Source organism: Capra hircus, chromosome 5 (assembly GCF_001704415.2).
Source record: "Capra hircus breed San Clemente chromosome 5, ASM170441v1, whole genome shotgun sequence".
Classification (NCBI taxonomy): Eukaryota; Metazoa; Chordata; class Mammalia; order Artiodactyla; family Bovidae; genus Capra; species Capra hircus.
Window position 1 is genome coordinate 97,089,039 of NC_030812.1, and position 21,709 is coordinate 97,110,747.

Here is a 21,709-nt window from a genome sequence, read left to right on the forward strand (position 1 = left end):
AGGGGGAAGCAATAGGAGGTAGAAAGGAAATACACATTCTGGTCCTCAAGTAACGACCAAAGGGAAAATGTCTTCTAAGAAGGCAGTCCAGGAGGAAGGATGCTGGAAGCATCAGTGAGAACCGGTCTTGGATGTTCCTAGGCTGGGTTCATAGCTCTCAAATTTCAGACTCACAAACACCCAGGATGAGACATGACACTTAGAAACTGAATGCTGATTATTTTATTGGTAAATTGAAGACAGACTGCCTTTTCCCAATGTCATGGCCTTCTGAAGGACTGGTATCTTCATACTCATGTCCTGAAAAGCAAAAAAGGAGGTTCACACAAGGTGGGCAGGTGGTTTCTACTCCTTGCAGATAACAGTGAAGGGAAGTAGCTAGGAGCCCACATTTCTCCTTTTCCTCTTCCCTCTCCTGTTTCTTTCCAAATTTCTTTTGATTTGTCATTTTTATGCACCTTATAGATAATATGCTCTACATTGTTGCTTACAAGATAAAAGGTTGTTCTTACGTTGTTTATCCTTTGGTTGCTATTTAAAGTGTTCAAATATATATTTACAAAGATAGTTACTGGAACCAATTTTTAACTAGTGAAAAGCTGAAACTGGCCTAAATGTCCATTGATACAGGGTTGGTTAAAGAAATCATGGCACAACCAGACAATGGAACAGCAGAAATTAAAAAGTAAACAAAATGCAGATTAAACAGACCCATATAGCTCTATGAACTGTTAGGAATATTAAGTATGGTATTTGAAATGAGCAACCTATAAATCTGCATAAAGTATGACATCATTTGTGGATAAAAATAAATTTATTTTAAAAGGTTGTGTTTCCAGTTGATGTTCAAGAGTTAATTGTGGTGGCCTTTGGGGAAGGAAGTGGGAAGGTAGGATGTGGATGCCTTTAAGAGTTAGCCTCATAATTTTCTGTTCAGTTATTTTTTAACCTTGACCATATACTAATTCAAAAGAAAATATTTTAGCTAGATAAATTTAGCAACCTAAAATTAAAGTATCATTTAGTAAGGACATTGGATCTGAGAGGCCTAGTCAGGTGGAAACTTGAGAGAAGTGGTCATTGAGCTGGAGGAGGAGGAGAGAAAAGGACAAGGGAGAACATAGTGTACTTCCTCATCACCAGCCCACTTTAGTACAGGTGGTCATCGGGGAAAAAGCAATTTATGGTCCTTCTTTCTCAAAATTTCAATCTCCATGGATAGCTTGTAATAATTATAAGGTTTTGCTACCTTACTTCAAACTATCTGAATAGACACCTTTAGAACTTGTGTCCAGGACTACACAATTTTCACATATTTTCTGTTGATTCAGTGACTCACTAAGATGTGAGACCTGTAGGAGTTAGGGGCCTTTGATGGAGACAGAGCTTGAGTCATACCTGTTAATGACTTTCAGATTACTTGGATGGTGACTCTTCATCTGGACTCTGCTCAGGTTCCTCCTCTGGTGGGGGTGGTCCTGGTGGTGGGGGTGGTCCAGGTAGGGGTGGTTCTGGTGGAAGTGTCCCTGGTAGAGGTGTCCCTGGTGGAGGTACCTCATCTCCATTTCCATCATTAGGAGGGGGACTAGGTGGTGGTTCTCCAGGTCCTCCAGGAGGTGGTCCTCTGGGTCCATCAGGAGGTGGTTGGGGAAAATCCTTGTCTGAGCTTGAGTCTGAGTTGGTTCCATCTGAAAGGTATGGCACAGAGAGAGAGGAACCAGGTGATGGAAGACTCCCCTCTCCTTTTTATCTCTGATAAACTTTTTGGACAGTGCCTTCCTCCAGAAGCCACCTCTCAACTACCAGCTTCGTTCCTACTCACTTTTTTTTTGCAGTACTCTTGTTTACCCACATACTAGTGATACTGAGTCTTAGTTCTTTGCTCTTGAGAAAAAAAGTGTCTTCGTCTTCAATTTGGCAAAAAAATGAAGGTGCTGGATATCTTAGAATTGCCAGAGGATGTCTCCAAGGACAGAAGAAAAGCAAAGGGATTAATCAAGTCAGTTATGCTTCCAGTTATATTTTAGGTGCTGACATAACCTGCCAAATGTGACTCCAAGTCTGGCCTGTGGAGAGTGTATATGGAACCCTCTGGCTCTAAAATCAGGTGGATCAATACTAGGAAAGAGAGAGAGAGAGAGAGAGAGAGAGACAACATGATGGCCCACACAGGGGTCACTAAATAACTTGCAAATTTTAATTAGGTACTGTGACAAAGCTGAGAAGAAAACCTGACTAAAAATGAACCAGACCTATTTTCTCTGCATTTTTTCTAAACCACATATTCAAAGAGAATAATACTGAGGAAGAAGGAAACACTTCAGGGGTTGGCTCTCAGTAGGGAAAGAGTCAGAATTGTGACTCCTTCCCTTTGTTGTCTCGACAATCTTTTCTGGCCTGAGGGAACAGGCAGCATAGCCAATGTCATCCAGGCTAGACATCGTGTTATTCATGTTAGGGCCTTGCTCATGGTCTCAAAAACCAAGGTTATAAAGGACTGCCTTAATCTTTAGTGTTTCTAACACTGAGTTTAACTCTTCACAAAGAATGATGATATCAGGACACCAGAGAATTGAAAAGTTGCTAATGAAATAAAGAAAGATGATGGAGAATTAATTGAGACTTACCTAATACGATGCTCAGAGACTCTTCACTGCTGCTTTCTAGGAAAAGAAGCAGAAGATGAGCTTATATCCTTCAGGTTCACAATGTTCTACAGGAAAAGGGACACACTCTGTATATACTCTAAGATATTATAACTTTTCAACTACCATCTGTGATGCCTTTGGAAAAGAAGATATGAAGGTATGGCAAGGTTGTTTCTGTGCTGAAGATCAACCACAAACTCAAAAGAAACGAGGGCTTTTCATCTTTCCTAGTATCCCTCAAACCCTAAAGCTAATTTAGGTTAAGTGCTAGAATATTTCAGTGTTATGTTTTAGTGTCCTTCTCCCCTGTTAATTCATGAAGTACTTTACTTATATTAACATGGTTTCTCAAGGTAAAAGGACCAGGAGTAAACGTGTGGATATAATCTTGTCCATATTGGGCACAGCATTCTGAAATATTAACCGTGGGTGGAGTAGAATGAGACCACTGTGCCCTAGAATTTCCATATCTCTATGTAGACACACAGAGATTTATTACTCTCATCTCTGTCTCCGAAATATCTCTGAAGGGGCTTCATCTCCTCCATCTATCTGGCATCCCCTCGAAAGGCCACCTTCATCCACTGCCTACTTTGATTATCATAGCATCTTCACGAGGGATCTTGTCTGTTCCAGTCTTGCCTTTTTGTAATGCATCTTTCATAGCACAGAGATAAGTCTTAATTTGTCATTCCTCTGCTTAAAAATTCTGTGCTGGTTTCCAGTTGTATTAAGTTTGAGGCCTTCATATCACAGAGGAGGTGAAGGGCCTTCCTCTTGTCTTAAGCAGCCTGCAGCCACATCTTTCACTTATGTCTCCTATTTGCAAGCTTCCTCACTGCAGTGTGATCCCCCAAGCCCCAAGCAGAGTCTCAGCACCCTTCCCCTTATTCCTACCAGAAACCAGGTCTTGAGCTGAGCTCAGGGCCAGCAAGGCCACTGAGAGAAGGATCAGCAGCATCTTGGAAGAAGCTCTGGATTTGCTCTCAAGTCTGCTGGGAGAAGCCAGGCAGGTTCCTTTATAAAGGGGACCAGAACAATGGTGTCTTTGAGTTCTATACTGGGCAAATCTTGTCACCAGATAGACACAGTTATAGTTGGGACGTATCCCAGCAGGATGGAGTGGATACAATGTTATCAGTGTGTCCTTTCTAAAAGGCACCACATGTGATACGGGCAAAGCTTTTGAGGGAGAATGTCCAAGCATTCAGCACAGATAGTAGAACTGCTCTGTCATCGTTTGATTTTCAGTCTTTTTTGGTGGATTTATTTCTTTGTCCTTCCAAGTGTCATTTGTGTGTGTTTTGGCTGTGATCTCTGGTTTTTATATGACCCAAATTCCATCTTTCATGATATCTGTTTTCCTATGTATATGATACATTGCAAAACATTTTGATGATGAAGATAATTTTGGTTTATTTATAAAATATATGTGGATAAATAACGTCCTTGGGCACACATGGATGGCAGAAGGCTCACTCTCAATCTGTTCAGGCTTCCAGATATTATCCAGGTCTATCTGGTCTCTGATAGGAAAAAATTGAAGTTGTCCAACAAGGCAACCTAAGACTTTCTATTCTTATAAATATCTTAGTTAGTTAGATATCTAGTCTTATAAATATCTTAGTTAGACTTACAATAGTTAGTAAAAGCAAAGGTAGACACAAAATCTACAACAGGACTTGTAGGACTGGAGGAAATGAATATTCATCTCCTTGAATTCCATTCTATATTCTATATCTTATTCTTATTCTATATCTCTATTCTATATCTTATTCTATATCTCTAGGACTTCTCTTTTCTAGATTCTTTGTGAGGATCTTTCTTGCTTATTTCTGTGATTAAATATTTTTAACCTCCCTGTCTTCCAACTGATAATTTAATGGCTACACTTATGAACTCCCCAAAGATGGTCTTATATTCCTTTCAAATCTTCAATTTCATTGCCTTGATCTTACATTTTTCAGTGAGTTCCCATGTTAGAAAATGTTTCTTCTGATTATTTTTAAAAACAGGGAATTTTGTCTAGAATATTCTGACACTCATTCTCCCCACCATCTATATAAAACTTATTTGTTGATATTTTCTCTCTTTAATCCATCTGCTGTATGTAACTTTTATTTGTAGCTTATATTTTGTTATGCATTTTGGAGGATTTTTGTTGTTGTTGTTTAATTAAGGCCCGTTCTTCACTATCTTTGTTGACTTTTATTTAGAAATCTCTTAATGAGGTATTGTGTTTCCAAACTGTTTTTTGTTTGTTTGTTTGTTTTTTGGTTACCTGTATTAAACTGTGGAAAATTCTGAGAGAGATGGGAATACCAGACCACCTGACCTGCCTCTTGAGAAATCTGTATGCAGGTCAGGAAGCAACAGTGAGAACTGGACATGGAACAACAGACTGGTTCCAAATAGGAAAAGGAGTGTGTCAAAGCTGTATATTGTCACCCTGCTTATTTAACTTATATGCAGAGTACATCATGAAAAATGCTGGACTGGAAGAAACACAAGCTGGAATCAAGATTGCTGGGAGAAATATCAATAACCTCAGATACGCAGATGACACCACCCTTATGGCAGAAAGTGAAGAGGAACTAAAAAGCCTCTTGATGAAAGTGAAAGAGGAGAGTGAAAAAGTTGGCTTAAAGCTCAACATTCAGAAAACGAAGATCATGGCATCCGGTCGCATCATTTCATGGGAAGTAGATGGGGAAACGGTGGAAACGGTGTCAGACTGTATTTTGGGGGGCTCCAAAATCACTGCAGATAGTGACTGCAGCCATGAAATTAAAAGACGCTTACTCCTTGGAAGAAAAGTTATGACCAACCTAGATAGCATATTCAAAAGCAGAGACATTAATTTGCTGACTAAAGTCCATCTAGTCAAGGCTATGGTTTTTCCAGTGGTCATGTATGGATGTGAGAGTTGGACTGTGAAGAAGGCTGAACGCCAAAAAATAGATGCTTTTGAACTTGGTGTTGGAGAAGACTCTTGAGAGTCCCTTGGACTGCAAGGAGATCCAACCAGTCCATTCTGCAGGAGATCAGCCCTGGGATTTCTTTGGAAGAACTGATGCTAAAGCTGAAGTTCCAGTCCTTTGGCCACCTCATGTGAAGAGTTGACTCATTGGATAAGACTCTGATGCTGGGAGGGATTGGGGGCAGGAGGAGAAGGGGACGACAGAGGAGGAGATGGCTGGATGGCATCACTGACTCGATGGACGTGAGTCTGAGTGAACTCTGGGAGTTGGTGATGGACAGGGAGGCCTGGCGTGCTGTGATTCATGGGGTCGCAAAGAGTTGGACATGACTGAGCGACTGCACTGAACTGAACTGACTCCTCTTACAGTTCCTGAAGTTTTTCTCTGATCTTAACAGGTGTTTTTTTTTTTTTTAATTCTTTTCCCCATGTACATAAGTTTGCTTTAAAATCAGCAGTATATTCACACAGGTTTCTAGTATATTATTCTTCTGCCTTCATACAAAGATGTTTGTATAGAAAATTCTTTTTGGGGGGTTGCTGTTACAAACACCATGACAATGAAGATCATGTATTTGCTACTTTGAGCACAATGATATGAATTTCTCTGGGGAGGCATACTGTTGGTTAAAATTGTAGATGCCTCTTTGAGCAGGGCAAAAAATGGTTCTTTAATCACAATAACTCTAAACTTCAGAAAGCCCAGAAAGACTGGTCAAAGAGTTGTCTATCAAAGTGTGAATTTGTAAATCTTCTGCACTGCTTTCAGCCTTTTGCCTGGCAGTTTCTCCCAGGTTCTGGGCTCCATTGATGAGAGCCACAGAAGGCATTTCTCACCATCTCTGTGTCCAAGTGTCTGTAGATTTTGCTCACCACGTTGTCAGCAACATAAGGGGCTCTGAAACTTTCAATGGCTATTTCTCTGAATTAAAAGAGAATTGCAACCATAACTTCTTCTATCTGGAACCTAAAGCAACACATATCTCCCTTCTGATTGTATGAGGACAGGAAGAAGGAAAGAAGCAGATTTCATTAATGAAAGATTTTCTTGAAATGGTTAATGAATGACTCACTTTTCCTCCAGATGGACTTATCCTTAAAAAAAAATTACTTATTTATTTTTGGCTGCAATGAATCTTTGATGCCTGTGGGCTTTCTCTAGCTGCAGCAAGCAGGGGCTACTCTTATTGCAGAGCATGGGCTTATGGCTGCAGTTGATTCTCTTGTTGCAGAACACAGGCTTTAGAACCACAGGCTTCAGGAGTTACAGCATATGGGCTCAGTAATTGTGGCGCATAGATTTCATTGCTCTGCCACATGTGGGAACTTCTTGGACCAGGGATCGACTCTATCATCTGCACTGGCAGGCAGATTCTTATCCACTGTGCCACCAAGGAAATTCCAGTTTTTGTGTATTTTATGGACAATACTCTGTATTTAACCAGTGTATAACAAAAACTGAAATTCTGGGTCAAAATATATGCAGGTAGCAAGTGTTAACCTCTCAAAAAGAGCTGTAATAATGTAAAGAAATAGTAGTTCATGGAGGTACTGGTTTTCTGTCTATTCCTCTCTATTGCTTGACATCTGCTACTTTTATCTTTTTGTAACTCAATTATACACAAAGATACTTAATCTTAATGTGTCTCTTCCTAATATCAGTGAGAGTTAAATTCCTCTTGTATGATCATTGTCCTTTTATCTGTCCTTTGTGTATGTGGACGTTGTGCATGTTCATATCTATCTCTGACTGGTAGAAAGATAGTTCAAACCACATTTTGGGTAAATTATATGAGGCTAAACTGTTCCAGGAATACAGAGTGCAGACAGTATTAATACGTAATGGAACAATCAGCACTGTTATTTAGGACAGCGAAGGTCCAATGATCAGAGCCCATCCAAAGCTTGTGTAGTTTCTTCTTGGTTGGATGAAGAATCTGAATCAGTGAGGGTCAGAACTTCAGGAAGATGAACTGCTGCCTCCAGGTTTCAGCAGTTCACGTGTCAGCTTGAGATGGCTGTGTGAGTGTAGAGGCCAAAGTGCATTAAAGCCATGTAGACCTCCTATGAGCAGGACCACCATCCATCTCATAGTTTTATAGTTTTCAAGATGAGTACCGAGTAAGGCAGCATACACCCAGGCATGAACACAGTTAACACCCTTAGCTCCTCAGCTTAGTCTAGCCTGGTCCAGCACATTTCTGGACATGGAGCTATAAACTTGAAACAATGATCAAAACCTCATTTGCTTTGGCAATCCTGCTGACAGTCTCTTCCAGCAGCTAGTGTGCCATATTTATAGTCATATTTATTCATTTTCATATTTATTACTGTTGGGTTTATCATATATTATGGATAATAATCCTGTGCATGATATATATTCTATAAATATTTGCTCCTAGTTACTAATATGAATGTCTTTTAATTTTGTTTTTGGATTCTTTATTATCAAGACTTTAAATCCTAATGTAATTAACCCTCTTTTTTCTTTTATGTCTATGCCATTTATGTCCTAGTTCTGACTGCTTTTCCTATCTTACAACCAGAAGCACCACTATTCCCTATCCCTCTGTTATATACATTCCCTTCCTGCTTCTCTCTCTCAACATCATATATGTACATTGTTTTGAGGCAATAAATCACATTTACGTCTTTAATCCATTCAAAATGGTACTTTTTGTGATTCCTATATAGTAGAGGACTAAAATGTTTAAAAATAATTGGGTAGCTAATTATGCTTAAATGCTACTGAATAATCCACTCTCCGTCAGGGATGTGAATTGCCATCTTTATCACATAATAAATTTCTTTACATGTCCAGCTTTATACCTGAATGTCTTCTCATCAGTCCTCTGAGCCTAGCATAGCCACAAATGTTAAATATTCACTAGCTCATGAATCTTCAAAATAGCCCCTTAATTTCTTTGCATTATGTTCATTTTTCATAAGAAGGAATCAGATTATAATATGATCAGTGACTTTTATAAATCCTTACACTTCATGAGTTTTAGCATAGATAGGAAATACAGTTAGGATATATTAGTAGGTGCAAACTTAGCAAAACAGAGGAATTGGAAAGGGAGAATGAGAACTTTAATGATAAGAAGTTTACCCACAGGAAAATACATGAATGAGTTCCTAAGATGAGGGGGTGAGATAGCTACTGGCAGCCACATAGGAAGAGCTAGAGATGGATTAAGGCCCTTGGATAACATTTTTGAGACACTGAATCCATTCATTTGAGGTCCCTGTTATTTTCATATTCCATTTTCCTTTTCTCCTACAGGAAATTTTCATTGTGTTTCTTGTATTTGGAACCAAAATGACCTCAGTGGATAAAAAGAGTGCTAACTGCTAAAGACAAAATGTGAGGTATTTCTGAACAAACAAAGAGTACTGGACTTTCAGTAAAAAAGTAACACATGACTGAAAGCAGACAAAGGCAACACATAAAAAGAAAACTACAGGCCAATATCACTGATGAACATAGATGCAAAAATCCTCAACAAAATTTTAAGAAATAGAATTCAGCAACACATCAAAAAGCTCATATACCATGATCAAGTGGGATTTATTCCAGAGATGCAAGGATTCTTCAATATATGCAAATCAATCAATGTGATACACCATATTCACAAACTGAAATAAAAAACCATATGATAATCTCAATAGATGTAGAAAAAGCCATTGACAAAATTCAGCACTCGTTTATGATTAAAACTCTTAAAAAAATTGGCACAGAAGGAACCTACCTCAACATAGTAAAGGCCATATATGATAAGCCTACTGCAAAGATTATTCTCAATGGTGAAGAAATGAAAGCATCCTCCCTAATATCAGGCATAAGACAAGGATATCCACTTTCACCACTATTATTCAACAAAGTTCTGGAAGTCCTAACTACAGAAGTCAGAGAAAAAAAAAAGAAGTAAAATGAATCCAGATTGGAAAAGAAGTAAAGCTCTCACTGAAGATGACATGATACTGTACAATGAAAACCCTAAAGATAGTATAAGAAAATTAATAGAGCTAATCAGTGAATTTAGAAAAGTTGCAAGATACAAAATCAATACACCAAAATCACTTGCATTTCTATATACTCACAATACAAAATCAGAAAGAGCAATTAAGGAATAAATCCCATTCACAATTGCACCAAAAGATTTAAATATCTAGGAATAAACTTACCTAAGGAGATAAAAGAACTGTACACAGAACATTATAGACACTAATGAAAGAAATCAAAGAAGACATAAACAAATGGAGATATATTCCATGTTCCTGGTAGGAGGAATCAATATTTTAAAATGACTATATTACAAAATGCAATCTACAGATTCAATGTGATCCCTGTTGAATTACCAATGACATTTTTCACAGAAGTAGAACAAAACATTTCACAATTCTTATGGAAACAGAAAAGACCCCAAATAGCCAAAAACAATCTTGAGAAAGAAGAAAAGAGCTGGAGGAATCAACCTTCCTGAATTTAGATTCTGCTACAAAGCTACAGTCATCAAGACAGCATGGTACTGGCAGAAAAACAGAAATGTAGACCAATGGAACAAGATAGAAAGGCCAGAAATAAACCCATGCAGCTATGGGTACCTTTTTTTGACAAAAGAGGCAAGAATATACAATGGGGCAAAGATAGCCTCTTCAATAAATGGTGCTGGAAAAACTAGACAGCTACAGGTTCAAGAATGAAATTAGAACACTTCCTAACACCATACACAAAGATAAGTTCAAAATGGATTAAAGACCTAAGTGTAAGACCAGAAGCTGTAAAACTCTTAGCAGAAAACATAGAACACTCAATTACATAAATCACAGCAAGATCCTCTATGAACCACCTCTTAGAGTAACAGAAATAGAAACAAATGTAAATAAGTGGGACCTAATTAAACTTAAACGCATTTGCACAGCAAAGGAAACTATAAGGAAGATGAAAAGACAACTCTCAGAATGGGAGAAAAGAATAGCAACTGAAACAAACAACAAAGGATTAATTTTCAAAAATACAAGCAGCTCATACAATTCAATACTAGGAAAACAAACAACTCAATCAAAAAGTGGGAAAAAGACCTAAACAGATATTTCTCCAAAGAAGTCATACAGATGGCTAACAAATCCATGTATAGATGTTCAACATCACTCATTATTAGAGAAATGCAAATCAAAGCCAAAATGTGATATCACCTCATCTTGGTCAGAATGGCCATCATCAAAATGTTTACACACAATAAATGCTGGAGAGGGTGTGGACAAAAGGAAACACTCGTGCACTGTTGGTGGGAATGTAAATTGATACAGCCACTATGGAAGATGGTTTGGAGAAGCCTTAAAAAACTAGGAATAAAACCACCAAATGACCTAGCAATCCCACTCCTAGGCAAATACCCAGAGGAAACCAAAATTGGAAAAGACATATGTATCCCAACGTTCAGTGCAGCACTATTTACAACAGCTAGAACATCGAAGCAACCTAGATGTCCATCGACAGAAGAATGGATAAAGAAGTAGAGGTGCATATACACAATGGAATATCACCTAGCAATAAAAAGGAACATATTTGAGTCAGTTCTAAAGAGTTGGATGAACCTAGAACCTATTATAAGAGTGATGTAAGCCAGAAAGAGAAAGATAAATATCGTATTCTAATGCATATATACGGACTCTAAAAAAATGGTCTTGAAGAATTTATTTGCAGGGTAGGAATGGAGAAACATACATAGAGAATAAACTTATGGACATAGGTAGAGGGGAGGAGAGGGTGAGATGTGTGGAAAGAGTAACATGGAAACTTAAATTAGCATATGTAAAATAGATAGCCAAAGGGAATTTGCTGTATGGTTCAGGAAACTTAAACAAGGGCTCTGTATCAACCTAGAAGGGTGTGATGGGGAGGGAGATGGGAGGGAGGTTCAAAAAAGAGGGGATATATGTATACCTATGGCTGATTCATGTTGAAATTTACAGAAAACTGCAAAATTCTGGAAAGCAATTATCCATCAATAAAAGATAAATAAATTTCAAAAAAAAAAAAAAGCAGCACAGTTGTTTTGTGAAACAATCAATGGTAATTCTGTCAAATTCTGTTATTTAGACTTCCCAGAGTTGAAAGATTAGATGGAACAAAGGTCATATTGTGCCCCCTTCAGAGTCTCTTTTTCTGTCATAGACAATATGGCTGTTGAAAGTTAAGGTATGAAATGTATACCTGACTACCCCTATAAGGGGAAAACTTGATGGCGTTTAAGCAAGAAAGTGATATGATCTAACTTGTATTTTTTCAAGGTCACTCTAATTGTTGCGTGGAGAACTGATATGGGATGTGGTGGAAGGGAAGAACGTTACTGAGACATCTGGAATGCTGCTACACTCCTCTAGGAGAGAAGAAACATCTCTTGCACCAGATCCCTGTGGTAGATATTATGGATGGACTCATATTTGGGGTATATCTTGATGGTCCAGGCAAATGGACGTGTTAATGGGGAAGTATGGGGTATGAGTTGTCCAGAATGAATCCCCAGTTAATTTTTAAACAAATGGATGAAACAGTTGCCTTTTATTTTTTGATTTTTCTGAAACAGCTGGTTTTAACTGAGGAAAGTTTGCAGGAGAGCAGGTTTTAGGGAAGGAAATTGGGAATTCTCCTTGGCATATGTCAAGTTAAGCATCCATATCAGGAGGCAAGTGCATTGCTTGAGAGTCTGTTCCTTTTCAGGTACCTAAGCTTCTGCTACTGTCATGCTCTTTGCTTCCTCCCCACCCTTCCTGATGGACAGCCTTCTCTTTCAGCTCTTCCATTTCCTTTGTTTTTGTTCTGACTGGTGAGTTCAGGGCTGACATTTTTCCTGTCACAGCACACTAATCTCTTACCTTTGTGGCTGACACTGGAGAAGGTTATTGAAAGGTTCTGAACTGAGTGATATTTTGAAAAGCCACCTGTTATTTTCCAGTCCTCACCAAGCCAAGGGAAGCCTGCCTTCCAGCAGGACTGCCCCTTCCCCAGCCCCTACTCCAGTTTGCTGCCACTTCCCTCTCCTTGTCTCTGACTCTTCTCCTCTGTTGCTGGAAGATCTACCAAAAACCACCTGGCGAGAGCTTGTTTGTCTCCACTTTGCTTTCCAAATTATTGTCTGAGGAAGCCATAAACATTCATCCCAATGCCTAAAGGATGTCTTTTTATCCCTAAAACTACTCCTTCTCTCCCACCAAGCCCAGCTGGAATCGTTCTGCCTCACCATATAGCCACGGAGATTTCCCACATTGCCAACTGTGGATACAGTCCCCTTTATGGAATACATACATTATTATGCCAAGAAAGGAAACAAATCTGCCCATTCACCCTGAAAGGCACAGTTATCTTTGAAAAACTCACTGTATCAGAAAGCCTTACTGCAATATTATCTGCAATAATTCGGAAAGGCCCAGACACTCATATAAAGAGCAAATGACTCACTCATTCACATCGGTCAAGGGCACTGCCTTTAAGGCTTCCAGCTATGTGACTCTCTTTGTGATAACGCAAGAATATCATTCTAAAATTACTGCTTTGTTGTTGTTTTTCAGTCTCTTGGTCTTGTCTGACTCTCTCCTTCATCATGGAGTGTAGCACACCAGGCTCCTCTGCCCTTCACTATTTCCCCGCGTTTGCTCAATTTCATGTCTGTTGAGTCGATAATGCTGTCTAACCATCTCATCTTTTGTTGTTCCTTTTCCTCCTACAATCAATCTTTCCCAGCAATAGGGTCTTTTCCAACGGGTTGGCTCTTTGCATCAGGTAGCCGAAGTATTAGAGCTTTAGCTTCAGCACCAGTCCTTCCAATAAATATTCAGGGTTGATTTCCTTTCTGATTGACTTGTTTGATCTCCTTGGAGTCCAAGGGACTCTCAAGAGTCTTTTCCAGCACCAGAATTTGGAACCATCAGTTCTTTGGTGCTCAGCCATCTTTACGTCCGACTCTCACATCTGTACATGACTACTGGAAAAGCTGCAACTTTGACTATACAGACTTTGCCAGCAAAGTGATGTTTCTGCTTTTCAATACACTGTGTATGTTTATCACAGCTTTCTTTCCAAGGAAGAGCATCTTTTAATTTAATGGCTGCAGTCACTGGCTGCAGTGATTCTGGAGCCCAAGAAAATAAAATCTGTCACAGTTTCTACTTTCTCCCTTCTATCTGCCATGAAATGATGAGACCCATATGGCATGATCTTGGCAAAAATTACCATCAGCACTGCTCAAACTGAACAATTACATAAACGCTATGGTAGTTCTCAAATAAACTTCAGATGATGATATTAACTATTTCAATCAAAAATAAAAGGATGAGCAGACAACTACTAAATATAACAGTATAACAAGCACCTGAAAAACACAATGCAGATAGAATAAAAAATTTGGAAATATAATACCTTGAGGTCAAATTTTTAAAGTTAATGTCAACAAAACTAGTGAATGCTAGCATAGGCCCTAATTAAGTGATTAGAGAAATATTCCCTGCAGTTGCATAGCAAAACTACCAAGATACAAAAGTTAAAAAAACACAGGGATGATTACAGAAGCCAAGAAAATATCAACAAATAAGTTTTAGATAGAAAATGGTGAGAAATGAGTATCCAAAATATTCTACAGAAAATTCCCTGTGTTAAGTAACAATTTGAGAAAACATTTTCTAACATGTTCTATACTTTTGGAAAATTGATGGAAAATAGCAGATATAAAAAAAAAATAGCAGATATTGCCTTCGGAGAAGGCAATGGTAACCCACTCCAATACTGTTGCCTGGAGAATCCCAGGGACAGAGGAGCCTGGTGGGCTGCCATCTATCGGGTAGCACAGAGTTGGACACAACTGAAGTGACTTAGCAGCAACAGATATAGGCAATGCAATTGAGGCTTCTTTTCCTCCAAATTTTAAACTTTCTATTTTGTACTGGGGTTCAGTTCAGTTCAGTTCAGTCACTCATCTGTGTCTGACTCCTTGTGACCCTGTGAACCACAGCACACCAGGTCTCCTTGTCCATCACCAGTTCCTGGAGTTTACCCAAACTCATGTCCATTGAGTCGGTGATGCCATCCACCATCTCATCCTCTGTCATCCCCTTCTCCTCGTTCCTTTAATCTTTCCCAACATCAGGGTCTTTTCAAATGAGTCAACTCTTTGCATCAGGTGGCCAAAATATTGGAATTTCAGCTTCGACATCAGTCCTTCCAATGAACACTTGGGATTGATCTCCTTTAGGATGGACTGGTTGGATCTCCTTGTAGTCCAGGGGACTTTCAAGAGTCTTGTCCAACACCACAGTTCAAAAGCATCAATTCTTCTGTGCTTAGCCTTCTTTATAGTCAGACTCTTGCATCCATACATGACCACTGGAAAAACCATAGCCTTGACTAAATGGACCTTTGTTGGCAAAGTAATGTCTCTGGTTTTTAATATGCTGACCAGGTTTGTCATAATGTTCCTTCCACGGAGTAAGCATCTTTTAATTTCATGGCTGCAATCACCATCTGCAGTGATTTTGGAGCCCCCCAAAATAAGGTCTGACATTGTCTCCCCATCTATTTGCCATGAAGTGATGGGACCAGATGCCATGATCTTAGTTCTTTTGAATGTTGAACTTAAAGACAACTGTTTTCACTCTCCTCTTTCACTTTCATCAAGAGGCTCTTTAGTTCTTCTTCACTTTTTGGCATAAGGGTGGTGTCTTCTGCGTATCTGAGGTTACTGATTTTTCTCCCAGCAATCTTGATTCCAGCTTGTGCTTCATCCAGCCCAGTCTTTCTCATGATGTAATCTGCACAGAAATTAAATGACTTTTTGCAACCCCATGGACTTAGCCCACAGTCTTCCCTGTCCTGGAATCTCCCAGGAAAGCAGATTGGAGTGGGTAGCATTTTCCTTCTCCACATGCACCTCTGCTTAGTTGCTCAGTCGTGTCTGACTCTTTGTGACCCTGTGGACCACAGCCCATGGCGATCTGTCCATGGGGATTCTCCAGGAAGAATACTGGATGGGTTGTCATGCCCTTCTCCAGGAAATCTTCCCAACTCAAGGATCAAACCCAGGTCTCCTGCATTGCAAGTGGATTCTTTACCATTTGAGAAACCAGGAAGTCTCTATGGAATCTTCCCACTCAGGGATTGGACCCACATTTTCTGCTTTGCAGGATGGTTGTTTCAATTAACTTATTTTTGATAAATAAGGACCTTCCTGATCCAGGGATTGAACGTGGGTCTCCTGCATTGCAGGCAGATTTTTACCATCTGTTCCACCAGGGAAGACAGACCTATTTATTTTACTCATGGTAATGTCTGTTTCCTTGTTACTCTCTCCATACTTACCTTTGTGCTGAGCCACCAGGGAAGTCAAATATATATACACAGACCTTCGCTGGTGGCTCAGTGATATAGAATCTGCTTGCAATGAAGGAGTTGCAGGAGATGCGAGTTTGATCCTAGGTTCAGGAAGATCTCCTGGAGGATGGCATTGCAACCCACTACAGTATTCTTGCCTAGAGAATCCTCTGGACAGAGGAGCCTGGCACGCTATAGTAGAAAGGGTCACAATGAGTTGGACATAAGTGAAGGAACTTAACATGCAAGAACAGGCTTCCCAGGTGGCTCAGCGGTAAAGAATCCACCAGCAATGCAGGAGACACAGGAGATGCGGGTTCAATCCCTGGGTCAGGAAGAGCATCTGGAGTAGGAAATGGCAACCCATCGCAGTATTCTTAATGGGAAAAAATCTCATGCACAGTGGAGCCTGGCAAACTGCAGTCCATGCGATCACAAAGAGTCAGATTCACCTGAGCAATACACACACACACACACACACACACACACACACACACACACACACAGAGTCTTTTCAATGCACAAATGATATCATATTATCCATGTAGATCTCTTGCTGTTCATTTCAAATAACATAATTCTTTGAAAACTTCCATTTTAGCTCATAGATCTATGTGGATCTATTTGATCTTATTTGTTGGTGGTGGTATTGTTTTGTTTTACCATTGTATATATCCAGTGTCTGGCTATGCCATGATTAACCAACCTCCATGAATGGATAAATAAGCTGGTTTTTCATTTGTGTTATTATAGGATATATTGTAGGTACCATCCTTGTAAATACATATTTGAACATTATAGTCAAGAGCCAATCCCAGAAGAATTTTTTATTCATCTTACAAGAAAGAATTTAGAACCTGTTTTCTGTAGATATGTATAAACCATAAAGAAATTAAGAATGAAAGAGGAAAATGAGGAATAAGAGGAGAAGAAATGTTGAGCTCACCTACTTCCCTCCACTGAATAGTGGGGATTAAAAACCCTTGCCAATCCTGTCTGATCTTCCTTTTTTGTTTTTCAGAAAATTAATAAGAAGATACCAGTCCTTCAGAAAGCTAGGACACTGTAGCAAGTCAGCCTATCTTGAATTTACCAATAAAATATCAGCATCCAGTTTCTAAATGCCATTTCTCATTCTGGATGAATCTGAAATTTGAGGGCCATGAACCCAGCATAGGACCATCCAAGACCCCTTCACATTGATGTTTCCAACAGGCTTTCTCTGAGGCCACTTTCCTGGAAAATATTTTCCCTTTGTTCCTTGCCTGGGGACAGGGCTAGATTTCTATTTTTCTACCTGCTATTGTCTCCTCCATTCTTCTGACACCTTTATTCACAAACCAGTTGTCAGGTGACATACCTCCACTGTTTTTCTCTTTCCCTATATTCTATAGAAACAATGCAATTTTTTTCACACCTTTTCTGAGATTCCAGTAATTATAGTGAACATGGAAAATACTGCAAATGTGAAGAAGTTTCAGACTGAGGAAATCCCTAAATACCAACAGTAAATGCTGGAGAGGGTAGCAAGAGTGTACCTCACTCTGGGGAGGCCTGCACACTTTTAAAGTTTGTTCTCAACACCTTTAATTAGTAGAGAAATGCAAATCAAAACACCAGTGAAGTTCACCTCACATTAGCCTGAATAGCCATCATCAAAATGTCTACAGATAATAAATGCTGGAGAGGGTTTGCAGAACAGGGAACCCTCCTACACCACTGGTGGGAATGTAAACTGGTAAGGCCACTATGGACGACAGTGCAGAGTTTCCTTAAAAAACTAGAAACAGAGCTGCCATATGACCCAGCAGTCCCACATCTGGAGAAAATCATAATCCAAAAATATACATGCGCCCCAGTGTTCATTGCAGCACTATCTGCAATACCCCCCAAATGGAAACAAGCTAAGTGTCCATTAAGAGATGAGTGGATAAAAATGTGGTACATCTAACAGTGGAATATTACTCAGGAATAAAAATGAGTAGATGTCATTTGCAGATACAGGGATGAACCTAGCAATTATACTGAGTAAGTCAGAAGGAGAATGAGAAATATCACATGATATCACTTATATGTGGAATTTTAAAAATGAGGTAAATGAACTTTTTACAAAACAGCAATAATGTAGAGACTTAGAAAACAAACTTGTGGTTCCTGAAAGGGAAAGCTGGGAGTGGAGGTATAAATTGGATATTGGGATTAACATACACACACTACTATACATATTATACAGAAAATTGATAATCAGTAAGGACCTACAGGAAACTTGATTCAATAATCTGCAATAACCTATATGAGAAAAGAATCTGAAAAGGAATAGACATTTGTGTATGTATATATGAATAACATTGCTGTACACATGAAAGTGTCAGAGTATTGTAATCAACTATCAGTTCAGTTCAGTCCATCAGTTGTGTCTGACTCTTTGTAATCCCATAGACTGCAACACGCCAGGCTTCCCTGTTCATCCCTATCTCCTGGAGTTTACTCAAACTCATGTCCATCACATTGGTGATGCCATCCAACCATCTCATCCTCTGTCGTCATCTTCACCTCCCACCTTCAATCTTTCCCAGCATCAGGGTCTTCTCCAATGAGTTTGTTCTTTGCATCAGGTGGCCAAAGTATTGGAGTTTCAGCTTCAACATCAGTCCTTCCAATGAATATCCAGGACTGATTTCCTTTAGGTTTGAATGTTTAGATCTCCTTGCAGTGCAAGGGACTCTCAAGAGTCTTCTCCAATACCACAGTTCAAAAGCACCAATTCTTCAGTGCTCAGCTTTCTTTATAGTCCAACACTCACATTCATACATTACTACCGGAAAAACCATAGATTTTTCCAAACAGACCTTTGTGAGTAAACTAATGTCTCTGCTTTTTAATATGCTGTCTAGTTTGGTTATAGCTTTTCTTCCAAGGAGGAGGCATCTTTTAATTTCATGGTTGCAGTCACCATCTGCAGTGATTTTGGAGCCCCCCCAAATAAAGTCTCTTACCGTTTCCATTGTTCCCCCACCTATTTGCCAAGAAGATATGGTACCAGATTCCATGATCTTAGTTTTCTGAATATTGAGTTTTAAGCCAACACTTTCACTCCCCTCAGTGAAAGAGAGTGAAAAAGGAGAGGAGAGTGAAATCAACTATAGTGCAATATAAAATAAAAATTAAACAAAAATGTAACTCCCAAATAAATGATCCTCTTGCTAAGAAAATAAATGTGTTTCCAGGTCCCCATTTCTTTGAGCCATTTCCCCATTTTAAATTATTCATCAATTTTTTTCCCTCCCTAGATGCCTTACCATTCTATAACAAACTTGCATGTATCTCATAAAAGAAGTACCATGGTGTACTGTATAAATCAAGGAATTTGGGTAAGTCATATCGAACAAATCTTTTCTAAAAATAGAGATGGAAGACCATCAGAATACCTTATGGAGTGATCAACACTGCACAGTGGAGGTTCAATGTTTGGAGTCCCCACAGCCTCTCCAGTGTGTTCCTGGTTATGAATGAAGAGCCTGAACTGTGAAGGTCAGAATTTCTGGAAGATCTATTGCTCCCTCCAGGTTCAGCAGTTCACAAGTCGGGCTGAGATGGCTGTGTGAATGTAGAGGCCTATGTGGATTACAGACATGCACACCTAAAAGCAGGCTACATCCATCTGATAGTTTTCAAAAGGACTACAAGTAAAGCAGCATATACCCAGACACCAGCAGAATTATCAACCTTAGCCTTCCAGCTTAATCTTGGCTGATCCAGTACATTTCCAGACAAAGCTGCAGACTTGACACAATGACCAGGAACCCAAACACCTTTGGGAATCACCCTGGCAGTCTCTTATAGCAGCCAGAGTGCCTGATCTAATTTCATACTTACCCATACTCATGTTGATTATTTTGTAATTTTATTGTTTGTTTTCTTTATATATTTTGAGTATCAGTCCTTATGATATATATTTTATAAATATTTTTCTTGTAAATATGGAGTATCTTTAACTTTGTTCATGATGGTTTTTCTTTTTGAGATTAAATCTCTTTTATTATCAACTTCATGTTTGTTTGAACAACCAGTCTTTTTCATTTTATTAATAATCTTATTCTTTTTTTAATTTTTATTTTTACTTTATTTTACTTTACAATACTGTATTGGTTTTGCCATACACTGACATGAATCCACCACGGGTGTACATGCGTTCCCAAACATGAACCCCCCTCCCACCTCCCTCCCCATAACATCTCTCTGGGTCATCCCCGTGCACCAGCCTCAAGCATGCTGTATCCTGCATCGGACAAGACTGGCGATTCAATTCTTACATGATAGTATACATGCTTCAATGCCATTCTCCCAAATCATCCCACTCTCTCCCTCTCCCTCTGTGTCCAAAAGTCTGCTATACACATCTGTGTCTTTTTTTGCTGTCTTGCATACAGGGTCATCATTGCCATTTTTCTAAATTCCATATATATGTGTTAGTATACTGTATTGGTGTTTTTCTTTCTGGTTTACTTCACTCTGTATAATCGGATCCAGTTTCATCCATCTCATCAGAATTGATTCAAATGTATTCGTTTTAATGGCTGAGTAATACTCCATTGTGTATATATACCACAGCTTTCTTATCCCTTCATCTGCTGATGGACATCTAGGTTGTTTCCATGTCCTGGCTATTATAAACAGTGCTGCGATGAACATTGGGGTACATGTGTCTCTTTCAATTCTGGTTTCCTCGGTGTGTATGCCCAGCAGTGGGATTGCTGGGTCATAAGGCAGTTCTACTTGCAATTTTTTAAGGAATCTCCACACTCTTCTCCATAGTGGCTGTACTAGATTGCATTCCCACCAACAGTGCAGGAGGGTTCCCTTTTCTCCACACCCTCTCCAGCATTTATTGCTTGCAGATTTTTGGATCGCAGCCATTCTGACTGGTGTGAAGTGGTACCTCATTGTGGTTTTGATTTGCATTTCTCTAATAATGAGTGACGTTGAGCATCTTTTCATGTGTTTGTTAGCCATCCGTATGTCTTCTTTGGAGAAATGTCTATTTAGTTCTTTGGCCCATTTTTTGATTGGGTCGTTTATTTTTCTGGAATTGAGTTCCTTAAGTTGCTTGTATATTTTTGAGATTAGTTGTTTGTCAGTTGTTTCATTTGCTATTATTTTCTCCCATTCAGAAGGCTGTCTTTTCACCTTGCTTATGGTTTCCTTTGTTGTTCATAAGCTTTTAATTTTAATTAGATCCCATTTGTTTATTTTTGCTTTTATTTCCAGAATTCTGGAAGGTGGATCATAGAGGATCCTTCTGTGATTTATGTCGGAGAGTGTTTTGCCTATGTTCTCCTCTAGGAGTTTTATAGTTTCTGGTCTTACATTTAGATCTTTAATCCATTTTGAGTTTATTTTTGTGTGCGGTGTTAGAAAGTGATCTAGTTTCATTCTTTTACAAGTGATTGACCAGTTCTCCCAGCACCACTTGTTAAAGAGATTGTCTTTACTCCATTGTATATTCTTGCCTCCTTTGTCAAAGATAAGGTGTCCATATGTGTGTGGATTGATCTCTGGGCTTTCTATTTTGTTCCATTGATCTAAATTTCTGTCTTTGTGCCAGTACCATACTGTCTTGATGACTGTGGCTTTGTAGTAGAGCCTGAAGTCAGGCAGGTTGATTCCTCCAGTTCCATTCTTCTTTCTCAAGATTGCTTTGGCTATTCGAGGTTT

At 39.1% G+C, this 21,709-nt stretch overlaps 1 protein-coding gene across 1 annotated transcript; it reads right to left on the minus strand.

The window, feature by feature from the left end:
- Positions 217 to 3,625, minus strand: LOC102170599 (basic proline-rich protein-like). Its single transcript, XM_018049109.1, has 4 exons — positions 3,546 to 3,625; positions 2,628 to 2,663; positions 1,399 to 1,688; positions 217 to 300 (listed from the first exon to the last, which is right to left on the minus strand). The coding sequence occupies exons 1-3, from the start codon at positions 3,607 to 3,609 to the stop codon at positions 1,417 to 1,419; spliced, it is 372 nt and encodes a 123-aa protein (XP_017904598.1). The 5' UTR covers positions 3,610 to 3,625; the 3' UTR covers positions 217 to 300; positions 1,399 to 1,416.

Bases quoted from the DNA above. Each gene is read 5' to 3' on its own strand.
- LOC102170599 (XM_018049109.1), bottom strand. From the start codon at position 3,609: ATGCTGCTGATCCTTCTCTCAGTGGCCTTGCTGGCCCTGAGCTCAGCT. The intron at 2,664-3,545 runs GTAGGAATAAGG...TTCTTTTCCTAG, and splicing joins AGCTCAAGACCTGGTTTCTG to AAAGCAGCAGTGAAGAGTCT. The intron at 1,689-2,627 runs GTAAGTCTCAAT...CATACCTTTCAG, and splicing joins GTCTCTGAGCATCGTATTAG to ATGGAACCAACTCAGACTCA.